The 19,267-nt window shown below is 41.1% G+C and overlaps 1 protein-coding gene across 8 annotated transcripts in view; it reads right to left on the bottom strand.

Moving 5' to 3' along the window:
* The window catches only part of LOC122552212 (dedicator of cytokinesis protein 7-like), a 176,945-nt gene that overhangs the window by 38,297 nt on the left and 119,381 nt on the right, over positions 1 to 19,267 (bottom strand). For 7 of the 8 annotated variants that reach the window (XM_043694840.2, XM_043694834.2, XM_043694835.2 and 4 more), the window contains 10 exons: positions 18,370 to 18,465; positions 15,706 to 15,846; positions 15,345 to 15,458; positions 11,014 to 11,184; positions 9,337 to 9,473; positions 7,922 to 8,091; positions 6,979 to 7,133; positions 3,212 to 3,394; positions 1,962 to 2,088; positions 813 to 897 (listed from right to left, as the gene is read on the bottom strand). In XM_043694840.2, coding sequence (XP_043550775.2) covers positions 813 to 897; positions 1,962 to 2,088; positions 3,212 to 3,394; positions 6,979 to 7,133; positions 7,922 to 8,091; positions 9,337 to 9,473; positions 11,014 to 11,184; positions 15,345 to 15,458; positions 15,706 to 15,846; positions 18,370 to 18,465 — 1,379 coding nt within the window. The remainder of the gene's footprint in view (positions 1 to 812; positions 898 to 1,961; positions 2,089 to 3,211; positions 3,395 to 6,978; positions 7,134 to 7,921; positions 8,092 to 9,336; positions 9,474 to 11,013; positions 11,185 to 15,344; positions 15,459 to 15,705; positions 15,847 to 18,369; positions 18,466 to 19,267) is intronic. The other variant, XM_043694839.2, reaches the window with a different exon arrangement.

Below are 19,267 nucleotides of genomic sequence, written 5' to 3'. Positions count from 1 at the left end.
GATTGGACGGCTTCAACTGGCTTGAAAAAGCAATTCATTAATGCCTGCAGCAGGATGGAGGAACTTATGGAGATGGTTAATACTGAAATAAGGAAGGTGAGCTTATTCTTGTTTTCAAAGAGGTATCTGAGCTGGGGGAGGTTTCGGTATGGGGAGCGAGGACTATGGTCACCAGATTTGAGTGCTAAGTTAATCGAGCAACTGATCAACTCAGCATCTGTAAAACCTGAGTAAGCAAAGATGGGGATCGTAATGAGAAACGAATTGGTTAGGAGCGAGTAGGTGCCAATATATCACAGGTAGGGATAAGGGAGTGATTGAGCAAGATGATGGCGTGCAGATGTATTCTCGTCAACAGAATGTTGAAGGCCACGAAGTTGGGAGTCATAAAACACAGCATTATAAGTTTATGCCCTTCTTCTATTTTCCCGTACTGAAGCCAAGATGCATTCCCTTTGTGACATTAAAAATCAGTTCATCTCAAATCTGCTTCTCCACCAATAATAACCTAGTATACCCACTATCATCATAACGTAGACTCTTCACTCCAGGTTTACGTTAAACTTTCTCAGGCACTGTATCCTTCCAGAGATGGGGCATCCAAAGAAAACGCAATATTACGGGTGCAGTCTAACCAGAGCTTTGGATAATACAGTCATACCTTTAAGCTTTCATTTGTAAATCTCCTGTATGGTGAAACCTCTTTGTTCTAAGAAAGACTATGCTTGGTTGTAATCCAACTGATAATCGAGGGGAGGTGTGGGGATTGAGAGAACGTACAATATTCCCATTCTGCAGGAGATTTCACATACTTGTCTACTTTATCAGCATTCTGCTTCCAGTGAGTGATATTCTTTCGCCAGCGAACATTTTCTTGGTTTCCATATGGGCTCCTCTCTACAACAGATTGGAAAATATTTGATTTTGATCAACTGTCTCTGTACTTAAACCAAAGAAAAGGGTGAACATATTAATTTAAAATACATTCAAATGGGTTAACTCACCTGAATCATGTATTTGGTTCAATAATGACTAAGATACCTTCCAACTGTGGGAGGAAATTAGAGTACCTGGAGGAAAACCACGCAGGCTCGGGAGAATGTGAAACAAGATTGAAACAAGGGGCTACGAATTGAACTGCTGTTCAAAACTGTGCGCCAAAAACAGGGTCACAGAATCGGTTAAGCAATTCTGCTCTTTTTGACCTGCACCACAGAATGGAGACGAGAGCTGGAGTTTGATAAATTGCTGACACGGCAGAAAGTACTGATATTTGACTTTTGAATAGTATCTTATATACTAATTGGAGATCTCACTTACAGGCTGTCCCATATTTTCAGGGATGTGACATTAGAGTGCGAACATCAAGCGAGTAACCAGTGACTGGCATTCCAATAAAGGTCAGAATAAAGAGATAGAACAGTACACCCTAGCTTCATTTAGCCAGAAAATGAGAAAGAAATGAGTGAGTGGGAACGTGCACTGATTGGCATACATTTGACATTAACGTACTGTCAATTTCTCTGCCTCCGCCCCAGTGACTCGGATGGTTAACTTGTTGAAGAGGTAAGCAATTTTGGAGGTTGAAGGATAATCCCTCTCACCTGGGTTCTGCAGTTAGTCTCAGTGCATCTGTGGTACAGAAGGGAAAATCCGTTGGTGTGCTCCATGGCTACCAGTTACTTTTACTTGGAGGGGAGGGATGCAGGCACTGAGTGAAGATCACTCAATCCCGGTTTCATGTGAACAATAGCCACTTAAGTATGGCACAGAATAGCAGCTAATGCCTGTGGCACATTACTGCAGTCAGAATTGGCTTAAAAGAGGTGGTGAATTGGTTTGAAGTTCCAATAAAACAATGGTCTGGCATAAAATCACTAATCTGCCACATGCAAACAAAGGCAATGAGTGAATGCTCAAAATGCATTTTAATGCAGAGAATTTAAACTGAGCTTTCTTACCACGGCTCCGACGCACCATCTCTTGCCGAGCTCCTACAGTGCCAAGTATGGCCTCTTCCAGTCGTGCTTTCATATCCTGGGATTTCTTAAATGTCAGGCTGTTAATCCGCTCAAAAGATTTCTTACCCTGAAATCAACACACCAGAGACATTAATTTAAGGAACTTGCTGAGATTGTGCTTTGTGGCAACTTGCCTTGTGTTATTTGCAGAAATGCAGGCACATCTTCTGTGGCAAGAGACAAGTAGACAGGGAATTGTGTTTTCTTACTACATCAGCCTATCAGCACACCAATAATAATTCTCCCATAAAGTAATCCTACCTATGAATGCAATTGGACAGACACAACATACTAAATCTTATAGCAAACTGGTTGCTTACAATCTGCACAATTTTAAATTCTATTTCAATGGAATTTTATGGTCACATGTTTGGAAAACAGAGCTAAATCTTAATCGAATGACAAACATGTCTCACGCCAGATCCAACTCGGAGGCTCCCCCCAGACCATAAAGTAAAAGGATAACTCAAAGCTCAAATATTTCATTAAGAAACATTTACTGTAAAACATAGCAAGGAGGAAAATGGACAAGCTATGGAGAGGAACACGAGTAGGTAATGATGAGACAATGATCCTAAGCCTAGGGTCTAGAGGAAACAAAGGCACCAGAGCCACAGGTTATCCTGATCAACATTCAAAACACACGAAGGAATCTCAGGCAGATTCACCTCAAAGTCCCTAAATTATCTGGGAGAATGCATTTATGAAAGAAAGAAGTTACTCCTGTAAACAGAATGGAAATAAATGGTGAGGAGCTGTTCCTCCAAACAGAATGGTTGTCTCGCCTGTTTGCTGTTGATAGATTCACTAATGTCAGTACTGACATGAATCGAATTGCGAGGGAACACCTTCTGCCAGGTGCCAGGAGTAGGGATCCGGGGGGGGTGGGGGTGCAAAGACAGCCTACAGCCACAATTGGCAGGAACATTGAGGCTTTTTGATGAGATCAGAAGGGGTCTTTGCAGGGATGTGGGAGTGCTGTCTGTTGGGTCCCACTTTGGGATAGTGGTGGTAGGAGGAAGCAGGAAGAAGACAAGAGGTGAGGGTTTGGTCAGGGTGAAATGGGGATAATATATGGAAATACACTGTCTTAATACACTATAAATCAGAATTTGGCAAATTCTGAAATTGAACTGCAGCCACAGATACCCACTCACACATCACATATATCCACTGTTCCGCATGCTTACTTTATACTCAAAGCAGGAGATGCAGAGATACATCAAGTCCAACAGTCTGTTTAACTGGAACACTGACAGGTCAGTGAACCATTTCTGTAGGATATCTTCATCCGCATTCTTCAGGACCCAGAGGAAACAGATGAGAAGGATGCGACTTGATTCGGCTGACAGGGTGGAATACTGTCGGCTGGACTACAAAAGCAGAGAAACTTACATTACAGGTCACCCAACTTCAGCATCTATTACATCTAAGAGTTCAGTAGTACTGTATGCAGTTGGGTAAACGATATGATTGCTTTTAGAAAGCCTAGTAATTTAGTATCATAGAATCATAGAGTTTTTACAACATGGAAGGAGGCCCTTTAGGCCAGTACGTCAGCATCAGTCATCAAACGTCCACTTCTAACACCATTTTCCAACATTTGGCCTGTAGTCTTACGTTATAGTTTTTAAAATGCTCGGCTAAATGACTCTTAAGTGTGTTGACGACTGCCCGCTCCCCCACCCCCTGCCCCCGCAACTACCACCTTCTCAGGAAGTGGGATCCAGATACCCACAATCTTGTGGGTGAATTTTTCTTCCCGGGAAATCTCACCTTAAAGCTGTACCCCCTGGCTACTGACCCCACTAGCAAGAGGAAACATTTCAGCTTATCTCTACTGCCCACGGCCCTCAGAATTCTGCATGCCTTCATCAAATGCCCCTTGTTTATCACTGGAGATCAGGGAGTTTGGCTAAAATAGGAAATGCTGCCACTTAAAATAATTCCTCTTACCTGACCACAAGCAAAAATTAGCTAAAACAATTTCATTTTATATGGAGCAGTGGTAAGCTAATATTCTGCCTGTGCTACGCTTATACATCAGATTGATACCATAATTTGGACATTTCTACTGTACAATGCCCAAGTGGATTTCCAATTACCTACCTTCATTAAAATGGAGGAGAAAGAACACCACAAATCAGGAGGAGTAAAATCATGCAATCGCATGTCAACCTGAAACAAAACTGAAATTCCTCCCAACATCCCATTAGATAATTTAAACGTCTGTCAACTGATTCTAAGTGTTGAACTCAGCTGCCTTTGCATTTTATGCATCAATCACCTGGAACCAAATTGATGAACTGGTTCAAAATTTTTTTTCCCCCCAACTTCAGCATTAATTTTTATAGTGCAACCAAAGAGAACATTTACAATTACACTATTACAGCAAGTGGACAAATGATTTGCTAGCTTATAGATCAGGGAGTTAAAAGAAGGAAGTATTTTTAGGAGGTCTAATGTTTTCCGCCTGTCAGAATTTGGAATCAAATTCAGTATAGCTATGGTTTTGCAAAATTCACACTGAGGATTAGATCTGTCCCAGATTCTTGCGATGTTTTCTGCCTATCAGAAAACATCACAAGAATCTTTGAGAGACCCAATCCTCAGTATGAATTTGCAATACAGATTTTGATTCCAAATGCATAATGGATAAATGTACTGGGACAAGGACATCGACAAATGTCGGGATGGACAGTGATATCAATTTAACTATGATTACAATCTGGAATGGTCAATCTGTCTGAGAAACACCAAGTACTTGACTCTCAAAGAGGCTGCCCAGCAGAGTCATAGAGTTGTACAGCATGGATACAGACTGTTCGGTCCAACTCATCCATGGTGACCAGATATCCTAAATTTGCCAGCATTTGGCCCATATTCCCCTAAACCCCTTCCCATTCATATACCCATCCAGATGCTTTTTAAATGCTGTAATTGTATCAAACTCCATCACTTCCTCTGACAGCTCATTCCATACACGCACCACCCTCTGTGTGAAACAGTTGCCCCTCAGGTCCCTTTTATATCTTTCCCTTCTCACCGTAAACCTATGCTTTCTAGTTTTGGTCTCCACCACTGTGGGGAAAAGACCTTTGCTATTCACCCTATCCATGCCCCTCATGATTTTATAAATCTCTATAAGGTCACCCCACAGTCCCCAATGCTCCAGGGAAAACAGTCCCCACCTATTCAGTCTCTCCCTATAGCACAAACTCTCCAACCCTGGCAACATCCTTGTAAATAGTTTCTGAACCCTTTCAAGGTTCACAACATTCTTCCTATAGCAGGGAGACCAGAATTGCATGCAGTATTCCAAAAGTGGCCTAATCAATTTTCTGTACAGATTCTACATAATCTCCCAACTCCTATATTCGATGCTGTGACCAATAAAGGCAAGCATAACAAATGCCTTTTTCACTATCCTATCTACCTATGTCTTCACTTTCAAGGAACTATGATCTTGCATTCAAAGGTCTCTTCTTTCAGTAATACTCCCCAGGACCTTACCATATAAGTCTTGCCCTGATTTGTCTTTCCAAAATGCATCAACTCGTATTTATCTAAATGAAACTCCATCTGTCACTCCTCGGCCCATCTGATCAAGATCCCGTTGTACCCTGAAGTGACCTTTTTCAATGTCCAATACATCTCCGATTTTGGTGTCATCTGTAAACTGACTAACCATACATTCTATGTTCACATTCAAATAATTTTTATAAATGACAAAGCAGTGGATCCAGCACTGATCCTTTTGGGACATTGCTAGTCACAGGTCTCCAGACTGAAAAACAACCCTACACCACCACCCTCTGCATTGTACCTTTGAGCCAGTAGCTAGTTCTCCCTGTATTCCATGAGCTCTAACTTTGCTAACCAGTCTACCATGAGGAACCTTGTCAAACACCTTACTGATCTGCATATAGATCACGTCCACTGCTCTGCTCTCATCAATCCTCTTTGTTACGTCCTTAAAAAACTCAATCAAGTTAATGAGAAACGATTTCCCAACGCACAAAGCCATATGGACTATCCCTGATCAGTTCTTGCCTTTCCAAATACATGTAAATCCTGTCCCTCAGGATTCCCTCCAACAACTAATGTCAGGTTCACCGGTTTATTGTTCCCTGGCTTTTCCTTACCACCTTAGTGGCACTACATTAGCCAACCTCCAGTCTTGCGTCACCTCACCTATGGCTATCGCTAATACAAATATCTCAGCAAGGGTTCCGCAATCACTTCCTTCGGTTCCCACAGAGTTCTAGGGTACATCTGATCAGGTCTCAGGGATTTATCCATCTTTGTGCGTTTTAAGACGTCCAGCATCTCCTCCTCTGTAACGTGGACATTTTTCTAGAGTCACTATTTATTTCCCCATGCTCTCTATCTTACATGTCCTTCTCCACAGTATATACTGATGCAAAATACTCATTTCGTTTTTCTATCTCCTGCTGTTCCTTGCTCATCTTTAAAGTGTCCTATTCTCTGACAAGTTATCCTTTTGTCCTTACATGTATTTATAAAATGCCTTTTGATTCTTCTTAACCCTATCTGCCAAAGCTATCTCATAAACCTTTTAGCCCTCCTGCTTTCCCTCTTAAGCATACTCCTACTGCCCTTAAACTCTTCTAGAGGTTCACTTGATCTCTGCTGTCTATACCTGACATATGTTTCCTTCTTTTTCTTAACCAAAACCTCAATTTCTCTTGTAATCCAGCATTCCCTACACCTACCAGTCTTGCTCTTCACCCTGATATGAACATACTCTCTCTGGACTCGCGATATCTCACTTTTGAAGGCTTCCCATTTCCCAGCCGTCCCTTCAACTGCGAACATCTGCCCCCAATCAACTTCTGAAAGTTCTTGACTTAAGTATGTTTAACCAGTTCATTGTACAGAAAGAAATTTTTAAAAACTCATCCAGCTGCTCCAACAATACGTATCAATGTCCTACCATAACTGGAAGCTGGAACGGGGAGCTTCTATTTGGGTGAGGTACAGGCGATCCTGCAATTGCCATGGCAATTGTCTGACTGATCATGCTGCTGTTCTCAGCGTCCATTTCATCCATTGCTGAGGCAGTGAGCCGGCCCTTCTGGTTACCATTTTCTGTGGGGGAGAGGGATTTGCTTTAGAAACTTATGCAGACCTTAAGTCAATCATTGTCAGTTTGTCAGGATATAACATGGAAGGACAGTAATCACCACTTACAGACACTGCTCAAAACACACAAACCTTTTCTTCACTTATTATAATCCTATTGGTTTTTAACTCAGCCTCCATCCCTCATTTTTTACCCCCCATTCAGGTTTCTAAAGGCTGAAATCCTTTAGTTTTCCACCTAATTTCCCTGATCCTCACATCCTTGCCCTGATAAGATTTCTTATTCTCAGATTTATCCATAGATAAATATCAAATTCTTTTATGGCCTTGCTCCTTTCTACCTTCATAATCTCTTCCAGCCCCGCTACCAACAAAACTTTCTGTATGTTACTACTTTGGGTCTTTTGCACATTCATGATGTTCTTCCATCCATCAGTGGTCTCCATGTTTTCAACTGCTCAGACTTTAACTCCCTCTGCTTCTCTCCTCCTTGAATACACTGATTAAAACCTCTCTCTTTGACTAGTTCTTTACCTTGGTTTCAAAGTTTGGTAGAGATTCCTTCTGTGAAGTCAGTTAAAAGATGTTATCCTACATTCAAGTAGTTAGATAAATGCAAGCTAATATTCTGGCACTTAGCTTTTTATGCCAAGACTCATGTCTTCACTGAACTGGAGAGAAGATCAAATCCACAGAACACTCTTGTCCTCAAACACACCACTCTCTAAAATGCTGTTAACCCTGATCCTTCATGATGTTGTGCCCCCAACAGACCCTGTAAAGTCCTTTCCTACCTGCAAAGTCATACAGCTGTGGCAGGGTGTCCATGACAATGCCGATTAATGGTAAATACAGCTTTGCAACATGGGCTTTCACCTCGCAATCAGCATACCGAGGGTCTGCATCGTGGCTGCACATTAGGTTATGGACTGCACCGATTGCTTTTTTATGCAGAAAGAACAATCTGGAAAAATAAAGTGTATACACACACATACAGGTTAACCAATCCACAGACTGCAACACCGAACCTGCCAATGGCCTGCTAGTGTTGTCACAAATAGTGGATATTGCCATTGTCATACTACCTCTGTTTGAACCACGACAAATACCTCACAGTTGCAATTACATTGTGCATTGTATGTTGTTATGCCTGTAAAACTAATGTGTCAATAGTATCCAACAGAGACACGTGTTCTTATCTGTAAGGGGTTATCAGGTTCTGGTGGGTAGCAGTAAGCCACAACATGCCATTTCCCACACATTATAGCCAAATGCAATTGGTGGCACACAATGTTGCAGCTACACATTCTTTGTGGCACTGAATGTGAGAGCAGACCTTTGTTCATTTGATACAATATCATCACATTTAGTGATGCTGGAAAGTTTACATTTAGTTACTGCTTTCTTACATCCCTGGATGTCCCAAAGGCTTCACATACAACAATGGGACTAGATTAGTTTAGGATATCTGGTCTGCATGGATGAGTTGGACTGAAGGATCTGTTTCCATGCTGTACATCTCCAAGACTCTAATTACTTTGAAATGCAGTTTTAATTTAACAGCCAAGCAAACAGCTGTTAATTTGCACATGGTAAATCCCACATCTATCAATGATATGTTTTTCTTTTAAATAAGGCTTGACTGTAGGATAGCTTTAAGGTATACAGCAAGACTTGTAAGTGAAGTACTGTGGGACTTGCTGGGAGAAGTTTTAAGGCAGTACACTGGTGCAAATTTACAGTCAAAATTGCTAAAACAGTACAATACAGGATCGGAAATTAGGAAAAGGAAAATCTGCATCCCCTGATGGGTCAGTAAACCACTGATTTCACTTCTTTTCACTCAGCGGCTGGAGCGGCTCAAGCATGCTCCTTCCTCAATCTTTTCATCTCTTTTTGATAGTTCTACTCAAAGCTACAGCAGGTATTAAGGATTGTCTAGTGTTGTACTCAACAAACTAGAGCTCCCAGTATGATCCTTGAGAACCAGCAGCAATTCGGGGGCTATCAAAGCCATGCCATATTCCTAGTCTACGTTCACAGAGGTTTCTAGATAGTAATTTGGAATCAGTTTCTAGGCCAGTTTATTGGTCTCTACATTGACACTAATACACCAGTGCTCTAAAAGGGATATCTGTCTGAATGTTTAACTCCACATAAATATCATTGCCTTCACTCTGTTTAATCAGTGAGAATGAGTAGCTTTTACCCTTCAACATCAGGTTCTAGGATCAAGGCTAGTTCAGTCAGCAGTAATCCCACGAGAAAGTGCTGTTGTCGAAAAGGCACGGACATCTCAAACATGTTGGCTATCTTCTGATCCTGTAGTGTGGAGAATCCTGAACTCTGCAGAATGAAGTAGAATCCCAGTCAAGAGCAAGTCAAATATAGTTCATGAAACATGTTCTCACATAAGAATTCTACCTCCATGTATTTTTATAGAAAAGCATTTAGTCCCTATTTAGCACCATTCCAATAATGATTAATTTATAATTTTTAAAAAATTATGTCTTAATTCATCTAACAATTTATGCCTAGTTGATTAATAAGATGTGCAAATCACCTGGCTCTCAAGAGTTCAGCCAGCCACATTACAAAAAACAGCCAACAACATCCACTTGCTATTTTTACCAATTGGACCAAAATGTCTAACTCACCTTGTACACTCATGCCCATCAGGAAGAGTTGACAGTGTAGTTTCTGAAAGTTGAAACTGTTGTGCTCAATGACTATTGCTGACAAGTGTCCCTTAGAAGTGAAGGACACATAGCTCACATGCAACATATTTGAGACTTCAAACCAAGGATCAACCACAGATTAATCTGCTCCAAAGGAACTTATAGTCTGTACTACTTTTAGGATAGGATCTTCACAACTGCTCAGTACGGATAATAATTACATCAGTGATCTCAAAGATGCAATAGCTTAGACATTAAGCAAGCTCAGTGAAGATCAAGACATCTACACCGAAGGTATAAGGTGCACTTCATTGTACTGGGTTTGCTGACTTCAGCTAAGCAATTGGCCCTGGGTAAAAATGAAGATAAAGCAGCCAGTGTTCCTCTTGTTGAAGCTACTCAGTGACCCCTTCTCAAAACTACAGCTATGGCCAGCAGGAAAGGACAGGGTCAACCAAAGAACCTGCCCAAATGCAATGCCTGGAGTCGCAGTTAAATGGGAGCAAGGGGGGAGGAAGGTAGCTATTACTGGAACGGTTATACACAGTTTGAAAATGGGTGCTCTTTTGTGAAGTCTCTGGAACCTGAACTTTCAACAGCACAGAAAGACATCAGTGAACACATTGACAGCAGAGAAGGGGAGAAAAGAAAAAAAAACAAAAATGCCTTTGAAAATTTCAAGGAAATCAGTTCTCTTTTTTAATTAACTCACCAGCTTCAACTACAGTAAAAAGAAAAGCTTAAACTACTGATGGATTTCTAAATGTCATTTACACAGTCTTTCAGCTAGATCTCTATCTTCTGGTAGCGTCAAAACAACTAATTATAACCCCTTCCCAAATTATACCTGAAAGAAGCTAAAGAGAAACTCTGTTTGTTACAGTGAAGACAATGGAATATATAACACAGGAGGTGTTGACTTCTTGTGCTTTCCCTTTGAAAGACATGTCCATTAATCCCAAACGCCACTGCTCTTTCCCCATAGCTCTGTATTTTTTTCCCTTATCGATTTATTCAAGGTCTTCTTGAAAATTATTACTGAATCAGCTTTGGTCATCCTGCCAGCCAGTGCATCCCTAATCATGATAATTTGCAGGGTAAAATAAATTCTTGCTCAGAATGTGGTTCTTCTTCCATTTACCTTAAATTTGCATTTGAACTTCTTATTGGTGCCACACTACTTAAGTCTATCAATGGAGGAGGCTTACCTGGGAGGTGGCTGAAGAGACTGAAGGGGATGGGGATGCAGGAGGAGACAGGGTGCTGCATGGGAGATTTAGCGTGATGTAGTGTTCATGGCTGCAGATAATTCGAATGAAATCCAGTCGTAGAGCTATGAGGGCATTTGGATTCTGTGAATTCTGTAGTTTATTACTGACCTGTAGACAGGAAAAGGGGAAGAAAAATACAGAAGGCATTAATTCCAACCTGGAATGACATTGACAATGAGCTACCCCAAGGTACAAAAACTCCCCTCACCTTGTCATCACGGAGACAGAATCATGGAATTTTACAGTATAGAGGTCATTCGTCCCATCTTGTCTGTACCAGCTCCCGAAAGAGTTACCCAGCTCGTCCCATTCTCCAGCCCTATCTCCACAGCCTTCTAAAGTCATCACTTTCAAATATGTATCTAGCTCTGTTTTGAAATCTCCGATGGAATCCGCCTCGACCACTATCACAGGCAGTGCATTCCAAATCCTAACAATTCTCTGAGTCAAAAAGTTTCTCATCTCACTCCTAGCTCTCTTGCTGATAATCTTGAAACTGTGACTCCAAGTTACTGGTACACCAATCAGTGGATGCAGAATATTCTTCTTTACCCCATCATAATTTTGAACACTTCAATGAGGTCACCTCTTAATCTTCTCTGCTCCAAGTAGAAGAAGCCCAATCTCACTAACCTTTCCTTACAATCTAAAATCCCTTATTCCTGGTATTATTCTCATAAATCTCCTTTGCATTCTCTCCTAGGATTTAACGTTCTTCCTTAAATAAGGTGCCCGGAACTGGACACAATATTCGAATTAAGGCCTGACTATTAATAATTTGGAGAGGTTTAGGAGCAATTCCTTGCTTTTTGTTTAGCCCTTTACTTATAAGTATCCTTCAAGCCTTCTAACAACTTTTTCAACTTGTATGATCAGAGAACTATGTGAACCCTGCAATCCCTCTGCCCATGTACACCCATCAAAGTTGTACCATTGAGCCTGTCTTGTCGCTCCATTTTTCTTCTACCATAATGCATTAATTCACATTTCTCTGCCAGGTATCCACCCATTTGGACAACTTGTCAATGTTTTCTGAAGTTGATCAGCATCACCCTCACAATTCACTATTCTTTCTAGCTCTGTATCACCTGTTAATTTAGAGATTTTGCTCTCAACACACATTTCCAAATCATTTATACACATCAGAAAAAGGGTTCCAATACCAATCCCAAAGGAACAGCACTTTCAAGACGTCTTCAATTTGAGAAATGCTCATCTGTGCCTACCCTTTGTTTTCTATCTTGAAGTCAATTCCTAATCCATGCTGTCAAGGACCCATCAATCCCAAAAGAATCTAATTTGCTAATGAACCTGTCATGTGGCACCATATCAAATGCTTTCTGGAAATCCAAATATATAACATCCACAACACTACCCTCATTTATTGCCTGCATCACCTAAAAGAACTTAATCCATTTGGTCAGCCCTTGACAAAGCCATGTTGATTGTCTAGTATTTTTCTCTAAATATTTATCTTATCCCACATTATGGCTTCCATAAATTTTCCTGTGACTGATGTCAAGCTGGCAGGTTTGCAACTTTCAGAGTTATCCTTTGCCCCTTTCTTATGTAACGGTGTCACATTTGCAATCCTCCAGCCTGGCATTAATCCGGTGTTCAGAGAGTCCTAGAAAAGTTTTGTCAATGGCCCCGCAATTTGCTCCCTTACCTCTCTTCAGTAATCTTGAATGCATCAAATCGATTGATGTAGAATCAGAATAGTTAGTTAGGTATTTCTAGACCATAGCTCAGTATTAATGAAAATCAGATCTTCTTTATTATGTGACGGGAGTTCAACTTCTGGCCTGTACTATACATGGCAAGATCAGATCATGGTCAACTTCTAACAACCATTTGATGAAGGACAAGACCTGAACCTTTACTCAGGTGAGAATGTACACAACGTGAAATATTACAAGAGTTCCTAACAGTACTCTCAATTCCAAAGTTCATAAGCGACTGTTACATGCACTCAAATAATTAGTGCCCTCTTACCCAGTTATCCTCAAACTTAACTGACACAATTACCAGAGCAGAATGAAGAAAAAAGAATTATTTGTGATTTATTTACTGTAGAATTAAAAATACGCAGATTGACAAATGCCTGTCTTTATAGAAGGTACATTACAGATATGTGATATGTGATATTAGGTAATGCCTTTTTTTGCTATATTACTCTCCATTTTTACAATTTATTGATGATGTTGCAACTATACAGGACATGTGTCAGGCCACTTTTGGAATACCATGTACAATTCTGGTCGCAGTGCTGTAGGAAGGATGTTGTCAAATTTGAAAGGGTTCAGAAAAAAATTACAAGGATGTTGCCAAGGTTGGAGGGTTTGAGCTATAGGGAGTGTGTGAATAGACTGGGTTGTTTTCCCTGGGGCTTCAGAGGCTGAGGGTTGACCTTATAGAAGTTTATAAAATCATGAGAGGCATGGATAAAGTGAACAGTGTTATGAAGGTGTAGAGAGAGGAAATGGCAAGGACAAGCACAGTGTGCTGAACAATTTAAAAATATAACATTTGGTTGAAACAAATAGCTGGTTCTGCATTGCCATGGAACAAAAACAAATTCAAATCCAGCCAATCAGTTAAATTATGCCAGATTCCAAACTCCAATCGAATTTGAATTTTACTGTTTGGGATGACATCAAGCCAATGAAATGATCTGATATTTTGGGGTATAAAACCGGACATTTTGAACAGTCAGGGGGAAACACTGCTGCCTCACAGCGCCAGGGACCCGGGTTCAATTCCCGACTCAGGCGACTGACTGTGTGGAGTTTGCACATTCTCCCCGTGTCTGCGTGGGTTTCCTCCGGGTGCTCCAGTTTCCTCCCACAGTCCAAAGATGTGCAGGTCAGGTGAATTGGCCGTGCTAAATTGCCCATAGTGTTAGGTTAAAGGGGTAAATGTAGGGGTATGGGTGGGTTGCGCTTCGGCGGGTTGGTGTGGACTTGTTGGGCCGAAGGGCCTGTTTCCACACTGTAAGTAATCTAATCTAATCTAATCTAATCTAATCTAAAAAACAGCAAAGGGCAGCCAAGCAAGAAACAGATTGCTAGCAGAATAGCTCTCTGAAAGGTACCTGTCCATAAGAAAGTTGTGCAGAAGACCGAAGAAAAGACGACCCAGAAAAGTCTAGAGTGAAATCTACAAAGGAGAATCGACAGAGCTTGCTGGCTTTGAAAAGTGATTATTTTTCTACAAATCTTAATCACGTTTTTTTCAAAATGGTAGAGGCGGAGGTAAAAGATAGGTTTCAGAGAAAGGTATTGCAAATAGGCAGCATGAGCTACCAAAGGAAATGGCGGAGGAAGATATAATTACAACAATTAAAAGGTACCTGGATGGGTATGCGAATAGGAAGAGGTTAGAGTATGTGGGCCAAATGCTGGCAAATGGGACTAGATTAATTTAGGATATCTGCTCGGCATGGATGAGTTGGACCGAAGGGTCTGTTTCTGTGCTGTATATCTCTATATGGACAATATTAGCAGCAGGGAAATCTCAATGTCATTTGTCAATCAAATTAGCTGTTGTCTGACCTCTTCACATGTCTGCATATTTGCTCAACAACTCAGAAAATGGAATTTTCGAAGGGAAAAAAAGTGAAAAAAAATTGGCAATGGATTTGGAAACAGACAAATGTTTAAACAGAACTATAAATGTTCCAATTCTCAAAAGAAAACGTCACTGACAGGGCTATTGACCCTTGTTGTTCCCTGACTAGATATTGACTGACCAGCTGAGTGCTACCAACATTTTTTTATATTTCAGATTTTCAGAATCCATCATGTCTTGCATTTGCGCTATAAATGAAATGTCTTTGTCTGCACTGATGTCCTCCAGCTCCTTCATTCTTGTTTAAGTGCTCAGCATCATGTGCAATCTGCATCAGAGTCAAACATCAAAGTACAAATATCGAGGCGTGAAAAATTAGATTTATTATTGTAACAGACAAGGGATGAACTGTATTAAAACCTTTAGACTCTCGTGCATATTTTAGTTTTGACTGATGTTTAAATGTGCTTCCACCTAGTGGAACACCAAAAAATAACAGAAATCTTGTTATGTACAGCAACTTGAGGTTTTTTTTGTTTTTCCAATTTCTAGCAGGATGTAGCAGCCCCAAGTCTCAGATAAATGGATATTCCCACCCAAGTAAAATCAGTTACACAGATAATCAAGTCTCTTGCATGCAATTTCAGGGGCAGAAACTCAGCTAGCAATTCCAGTGGCTTTAGTACTCAAGACAATACCTGTTTGTAGTACATGCGAATGAGGCTGAAAACATATCCTCGGTCCATCAGGGAGAGTAAATCATTGAGAAAAAATGCCAAGCTGGTATTCAGCCGTTCCACCAATTCAATATCCTGAAAGAGATGCCCATAAACACAGAAGAGGAATATCACAAATGCTCATGACACCAAAACATTCAGAGCATCAGAAGTTGCTTTCCAAAACAAGATCTCGTAACATTCTGTGTAGGTTACAGTTAGAAATGCGTAAACATGCAAACACTGTTGGAGAAATCCAACCAGTCCCCTGCTGGCTGGAGTTCAGCGACATGTTTGATTTGTGTAACATGTTACATTACACTAAAAACAGTGCAACACTTACCTTCTGGAACCTGCTGACAATATCTGAAGTAATCATGCTGGCTAAAGCTGTTACATCATCCACAAATCTCTCTGGGAATCTCATTTTCCTCGGGGCCTCAAACTTGTCTGAAAGGTGGAGATGATGGCCCATACTTTTTACCTATTTCAAACAGGCACAAAATCAGCAAACTAAAAATAATGTCTCTAAAACCATTCTTGTCCAAGGGTAAAGAGAAGGAGAATATAACTGCACATAACTCTCATACTCATTTATAAGCAGCCATGATGCTTTACACAAAGTGATAAAATAAGTCCTGTGTTCCTACGCAAGTCCTATGTTTGGGGCGGCACAGTGGCTAGCACTGTTGCCACTCAGCACCACAGACCCGGGTTTGATTCCAGCCTCGGGCAACTGTCTGTGTGGAGTTTGCACGTTCTCCCCATGTCTGCATGGGTTTCCTCCAGGTGCTCCAGTTTCCTCCCACAGTCCAAAGACGTGCAGGTTAGGTGAATTGGCTGTGCTAAATTGCCCTTAGTGTGCAGGGATGTGTGAGTTAGGTGTAGTATTCAGGGCTAAATATAGGGTAGGGGGAATAAGTCTGGGTGACTCTTCAGAGGGTTGGGGAGGACTTGTTGGGCCTAAAGGCCTGTTTCCACAGTGTTAGGATTCTAAAATAAAAATAAAGATTCTACATTGCTATGCAATAGAAGGTATGACTCAATTCCCCACATGGTGAGATGCTAATTTCAAGCAGAACCATGGGGAAAATGTTGACTGATGAGGCTGGCACATCCTCATTATTCTTTTTAGAGGTGAAACACCAGATGTGAACAAATTAGAACACCTAATGTAAACGGAGCCAGAAACTCAAGTACAAAAGCACAACGTCATTAAACATGGGATGCAAGCCAACCAAACACTTCACCAAATTCCCAATCTCATCCATGGGAGTAATGATCAAGGCAGAATGAACAAGATCAAGCCATAACTGCAGTTTTCTGTCAGCAATGTGTTTTGGCAGTCTGTTTAACTGTAGAGAGATTGATGACTGAGCCTTTCTTATCTTCAGCTAGTATTAACACAGGTTCACTTTCCAAGAGTGACTCATTGATTATCAACAGCATCAGAACTGATTATCCAATCCATAGTCCTTGAGGTACTATTGTACCGGAGAGACCAGATGGAAGCCCTATTAACTTTTCCGACTACCTCGGCCACCACTCCTGTTAGCAATGGTCTATGAGTTGCCACTGATGATAAAGGCAAGTCCAAATAGAATTGAGCAAATTTAAATAGAAAACTTACACAATAGATCATTTTTCACAAAATTTAAGTATTTGTCTCTTCTGTTACCTTTCATAACCAAAAGACAGTTATTCACACTGATTTTGCATAATTGAAACTGGGTAATAAAACATTGATCTGTACAGCACAGGAACAGGCCATTCAGCCCACCATGTCGTGTGTCGACCACGATGCCAATCCAAACTAATCCCATCGGCCTGCACGCAGTCAGTCCTCTTCTATTTGCTGCCTGTTGAAATGCCATTTAAATACTAATATTGTATTTGCCTCTTTCACCTTCACTGGCAACCTGTTCAGGCACCACCACCGTCTGTGTAAAAATTTTTCCCTGCACTGTAGTAACTCCACAAAGGCTGGAATCCAGTCACCAAGTCACCCTTTATGTACACATGGAGAGTCCTTGACACTGACCCAACCCCTTCAGAGGCAACTCCCAGAGCGAACAGAACCTCTGGCACTCTGGTTTTTGTCAGATAGAGCTCCCTGGTTGGATCAGATTAACAACCCCGGGGGATCTGACAGACGGGATGGTGCTGTGTAATGGAGGGATGGGGTGGTGACCCGACAGTCACTCACAGTCCCAGTGTAATGGGGGGTGAGGGGGTTGTCAGTCAGTGACAGTCCCAGCATAACAGGGGTGGGGGGTTGATCTGACAGTCACTGAAATCCCAGCGTAATGGGGGGAGGGGGTGGTGATCTGACAGTCATCGACCATCCCAGTGTAACGGGGGAAGTGGGTGGTGATCTGACAGTACCCGACAGTCCCAGTCTAATGGGGGAGGGGGGAGGGAGTTTATCCAACACTCACTGACAGTCAGGGGTTGTCAGTCGGTGACAGTCCCAGTGTAACGGGGAGGTGGGGGATGTTTGTCACTCAGTCACAGTCTCTGTGTGATTGTTGTCGCAGCATTCAGTTACAGTTTCTTTGTAATGGATACTGTGTGATATGTCAGTCAGTGTCAGATCTTGTGCTGAGTCAGTTTGTGACATTTTTAGGTAATGGTGAGATGCCTAAGTTCAAGATAAGAAAGTAAAGTCTTGTGTTAACATTTTCTCATTGGGAACTATTCCAAAACACTCACTGAGAGGAGAGATAACTCCTGTAAAGTTAAACAATCTATTTTTGCCCATTGTCAAGTTCTGATACACTGCATATCCTGTTTTTAGTACAAGTGGGATGTTTATGAATAATAATGAATCTAACTGAACAATTGCAATTTTCTCATAAAGCAGGCTATTTGCAGAATGAGAAACACTCAAATGTTCTTAAGTAGTTCCTTAGATGTCAGGCTTTGAGTCATCAATTTTCTGTTCCACTTCAGATTAATTGAGTGAATTGGTATGGCACAGAAATATTGAAACATCACCAGTGCTTACCATAAGCTGGAAGAAAAACCAAGCCTGTTGTAAAGCTGCCTCTCGCACATTGGTGTTGCTGACAACCCACTGTAAGGCAAGCTCCTCATGCAGCAACTGCACAATACAACACAATCGTTAGAAAAACAGAGAGATCATTTGAACATATTACATTCATTTTTTATTAATTTAGTGAAAGCGGGATATTAACTCAGAGGCCATGTTTAAGGACAAATCTAAGATGGTCTTAGATACATCGGAATTTTGACCTGCCAACTCCACTCCAATCTGCAAAGTTTCTTGGCTGAGTTTACTTGCATCACTTTAGATTTTCTAGGCTTAACAAATTAATTTATACACAGCTCCACCTCAGCAGCACAATAATATGTCATCTGCCATAACTATATGAAACAGTTGCAACATTCGATTTACTATCAATAACAGCAGATGTGCAAATACATTTTGCATTTGTTTTGACTGAATATTGGGAGGGCTCGCCACTGATGCGACTCAGATCTGTGCAAGTGCTGCTGGAAAATGGTGTTCCTATGGTGTAGGAAAACTCTTTATCAAACATAAAGGCATTACTTCAACCTTGCATCTTAATGTAGCACCAACCAATGATAATGAATGAATGCACCATAAAAGAGAAGCTCAGTTGGATTCAAGATGTCGGGGATTAAGTTAAATGTAAATACATGTTGCCAGTTAATCCAAATCTGAATTTCTGCCTATCATTAAAGAATCTATTTAGTCTTGCTGGGGAGTGCTGCAGGAGACCTAACAACAGTCTCCCTACATTACTGTCTTAGCCTCCAGATGCTAAAGTTTGAGATAAATTTTGACAACTATTTTAACTTTGCTTAAGTAGCTGGTGGCTTGTTAGTTTAATGGATGGGTACTTGGACTGCTATCTGAC

This window comes from Chiloscyllium plagiosum, unplaced genomic scaffold, assembly GCF_037043375.1.
Source record: "Chiloscyllium plagiosum isolate Xiang-an unplaced genomic scaffold, Cpla_swu_hap1 HiC_scaffold_45, whole genome shotgun sequence".
Classification (NCBI taxonomy): domain Eukaryota; kingdom Metazoa; phylum Chordata; class Chondrichthyes; order Orectolobiformes; family Hemiscylliidae; genus Chiloscyllium; species Chiloscyllium plagiosum.
This window is presented reverse-complemented; position numbering and strand designations above follow the sequence as displayed.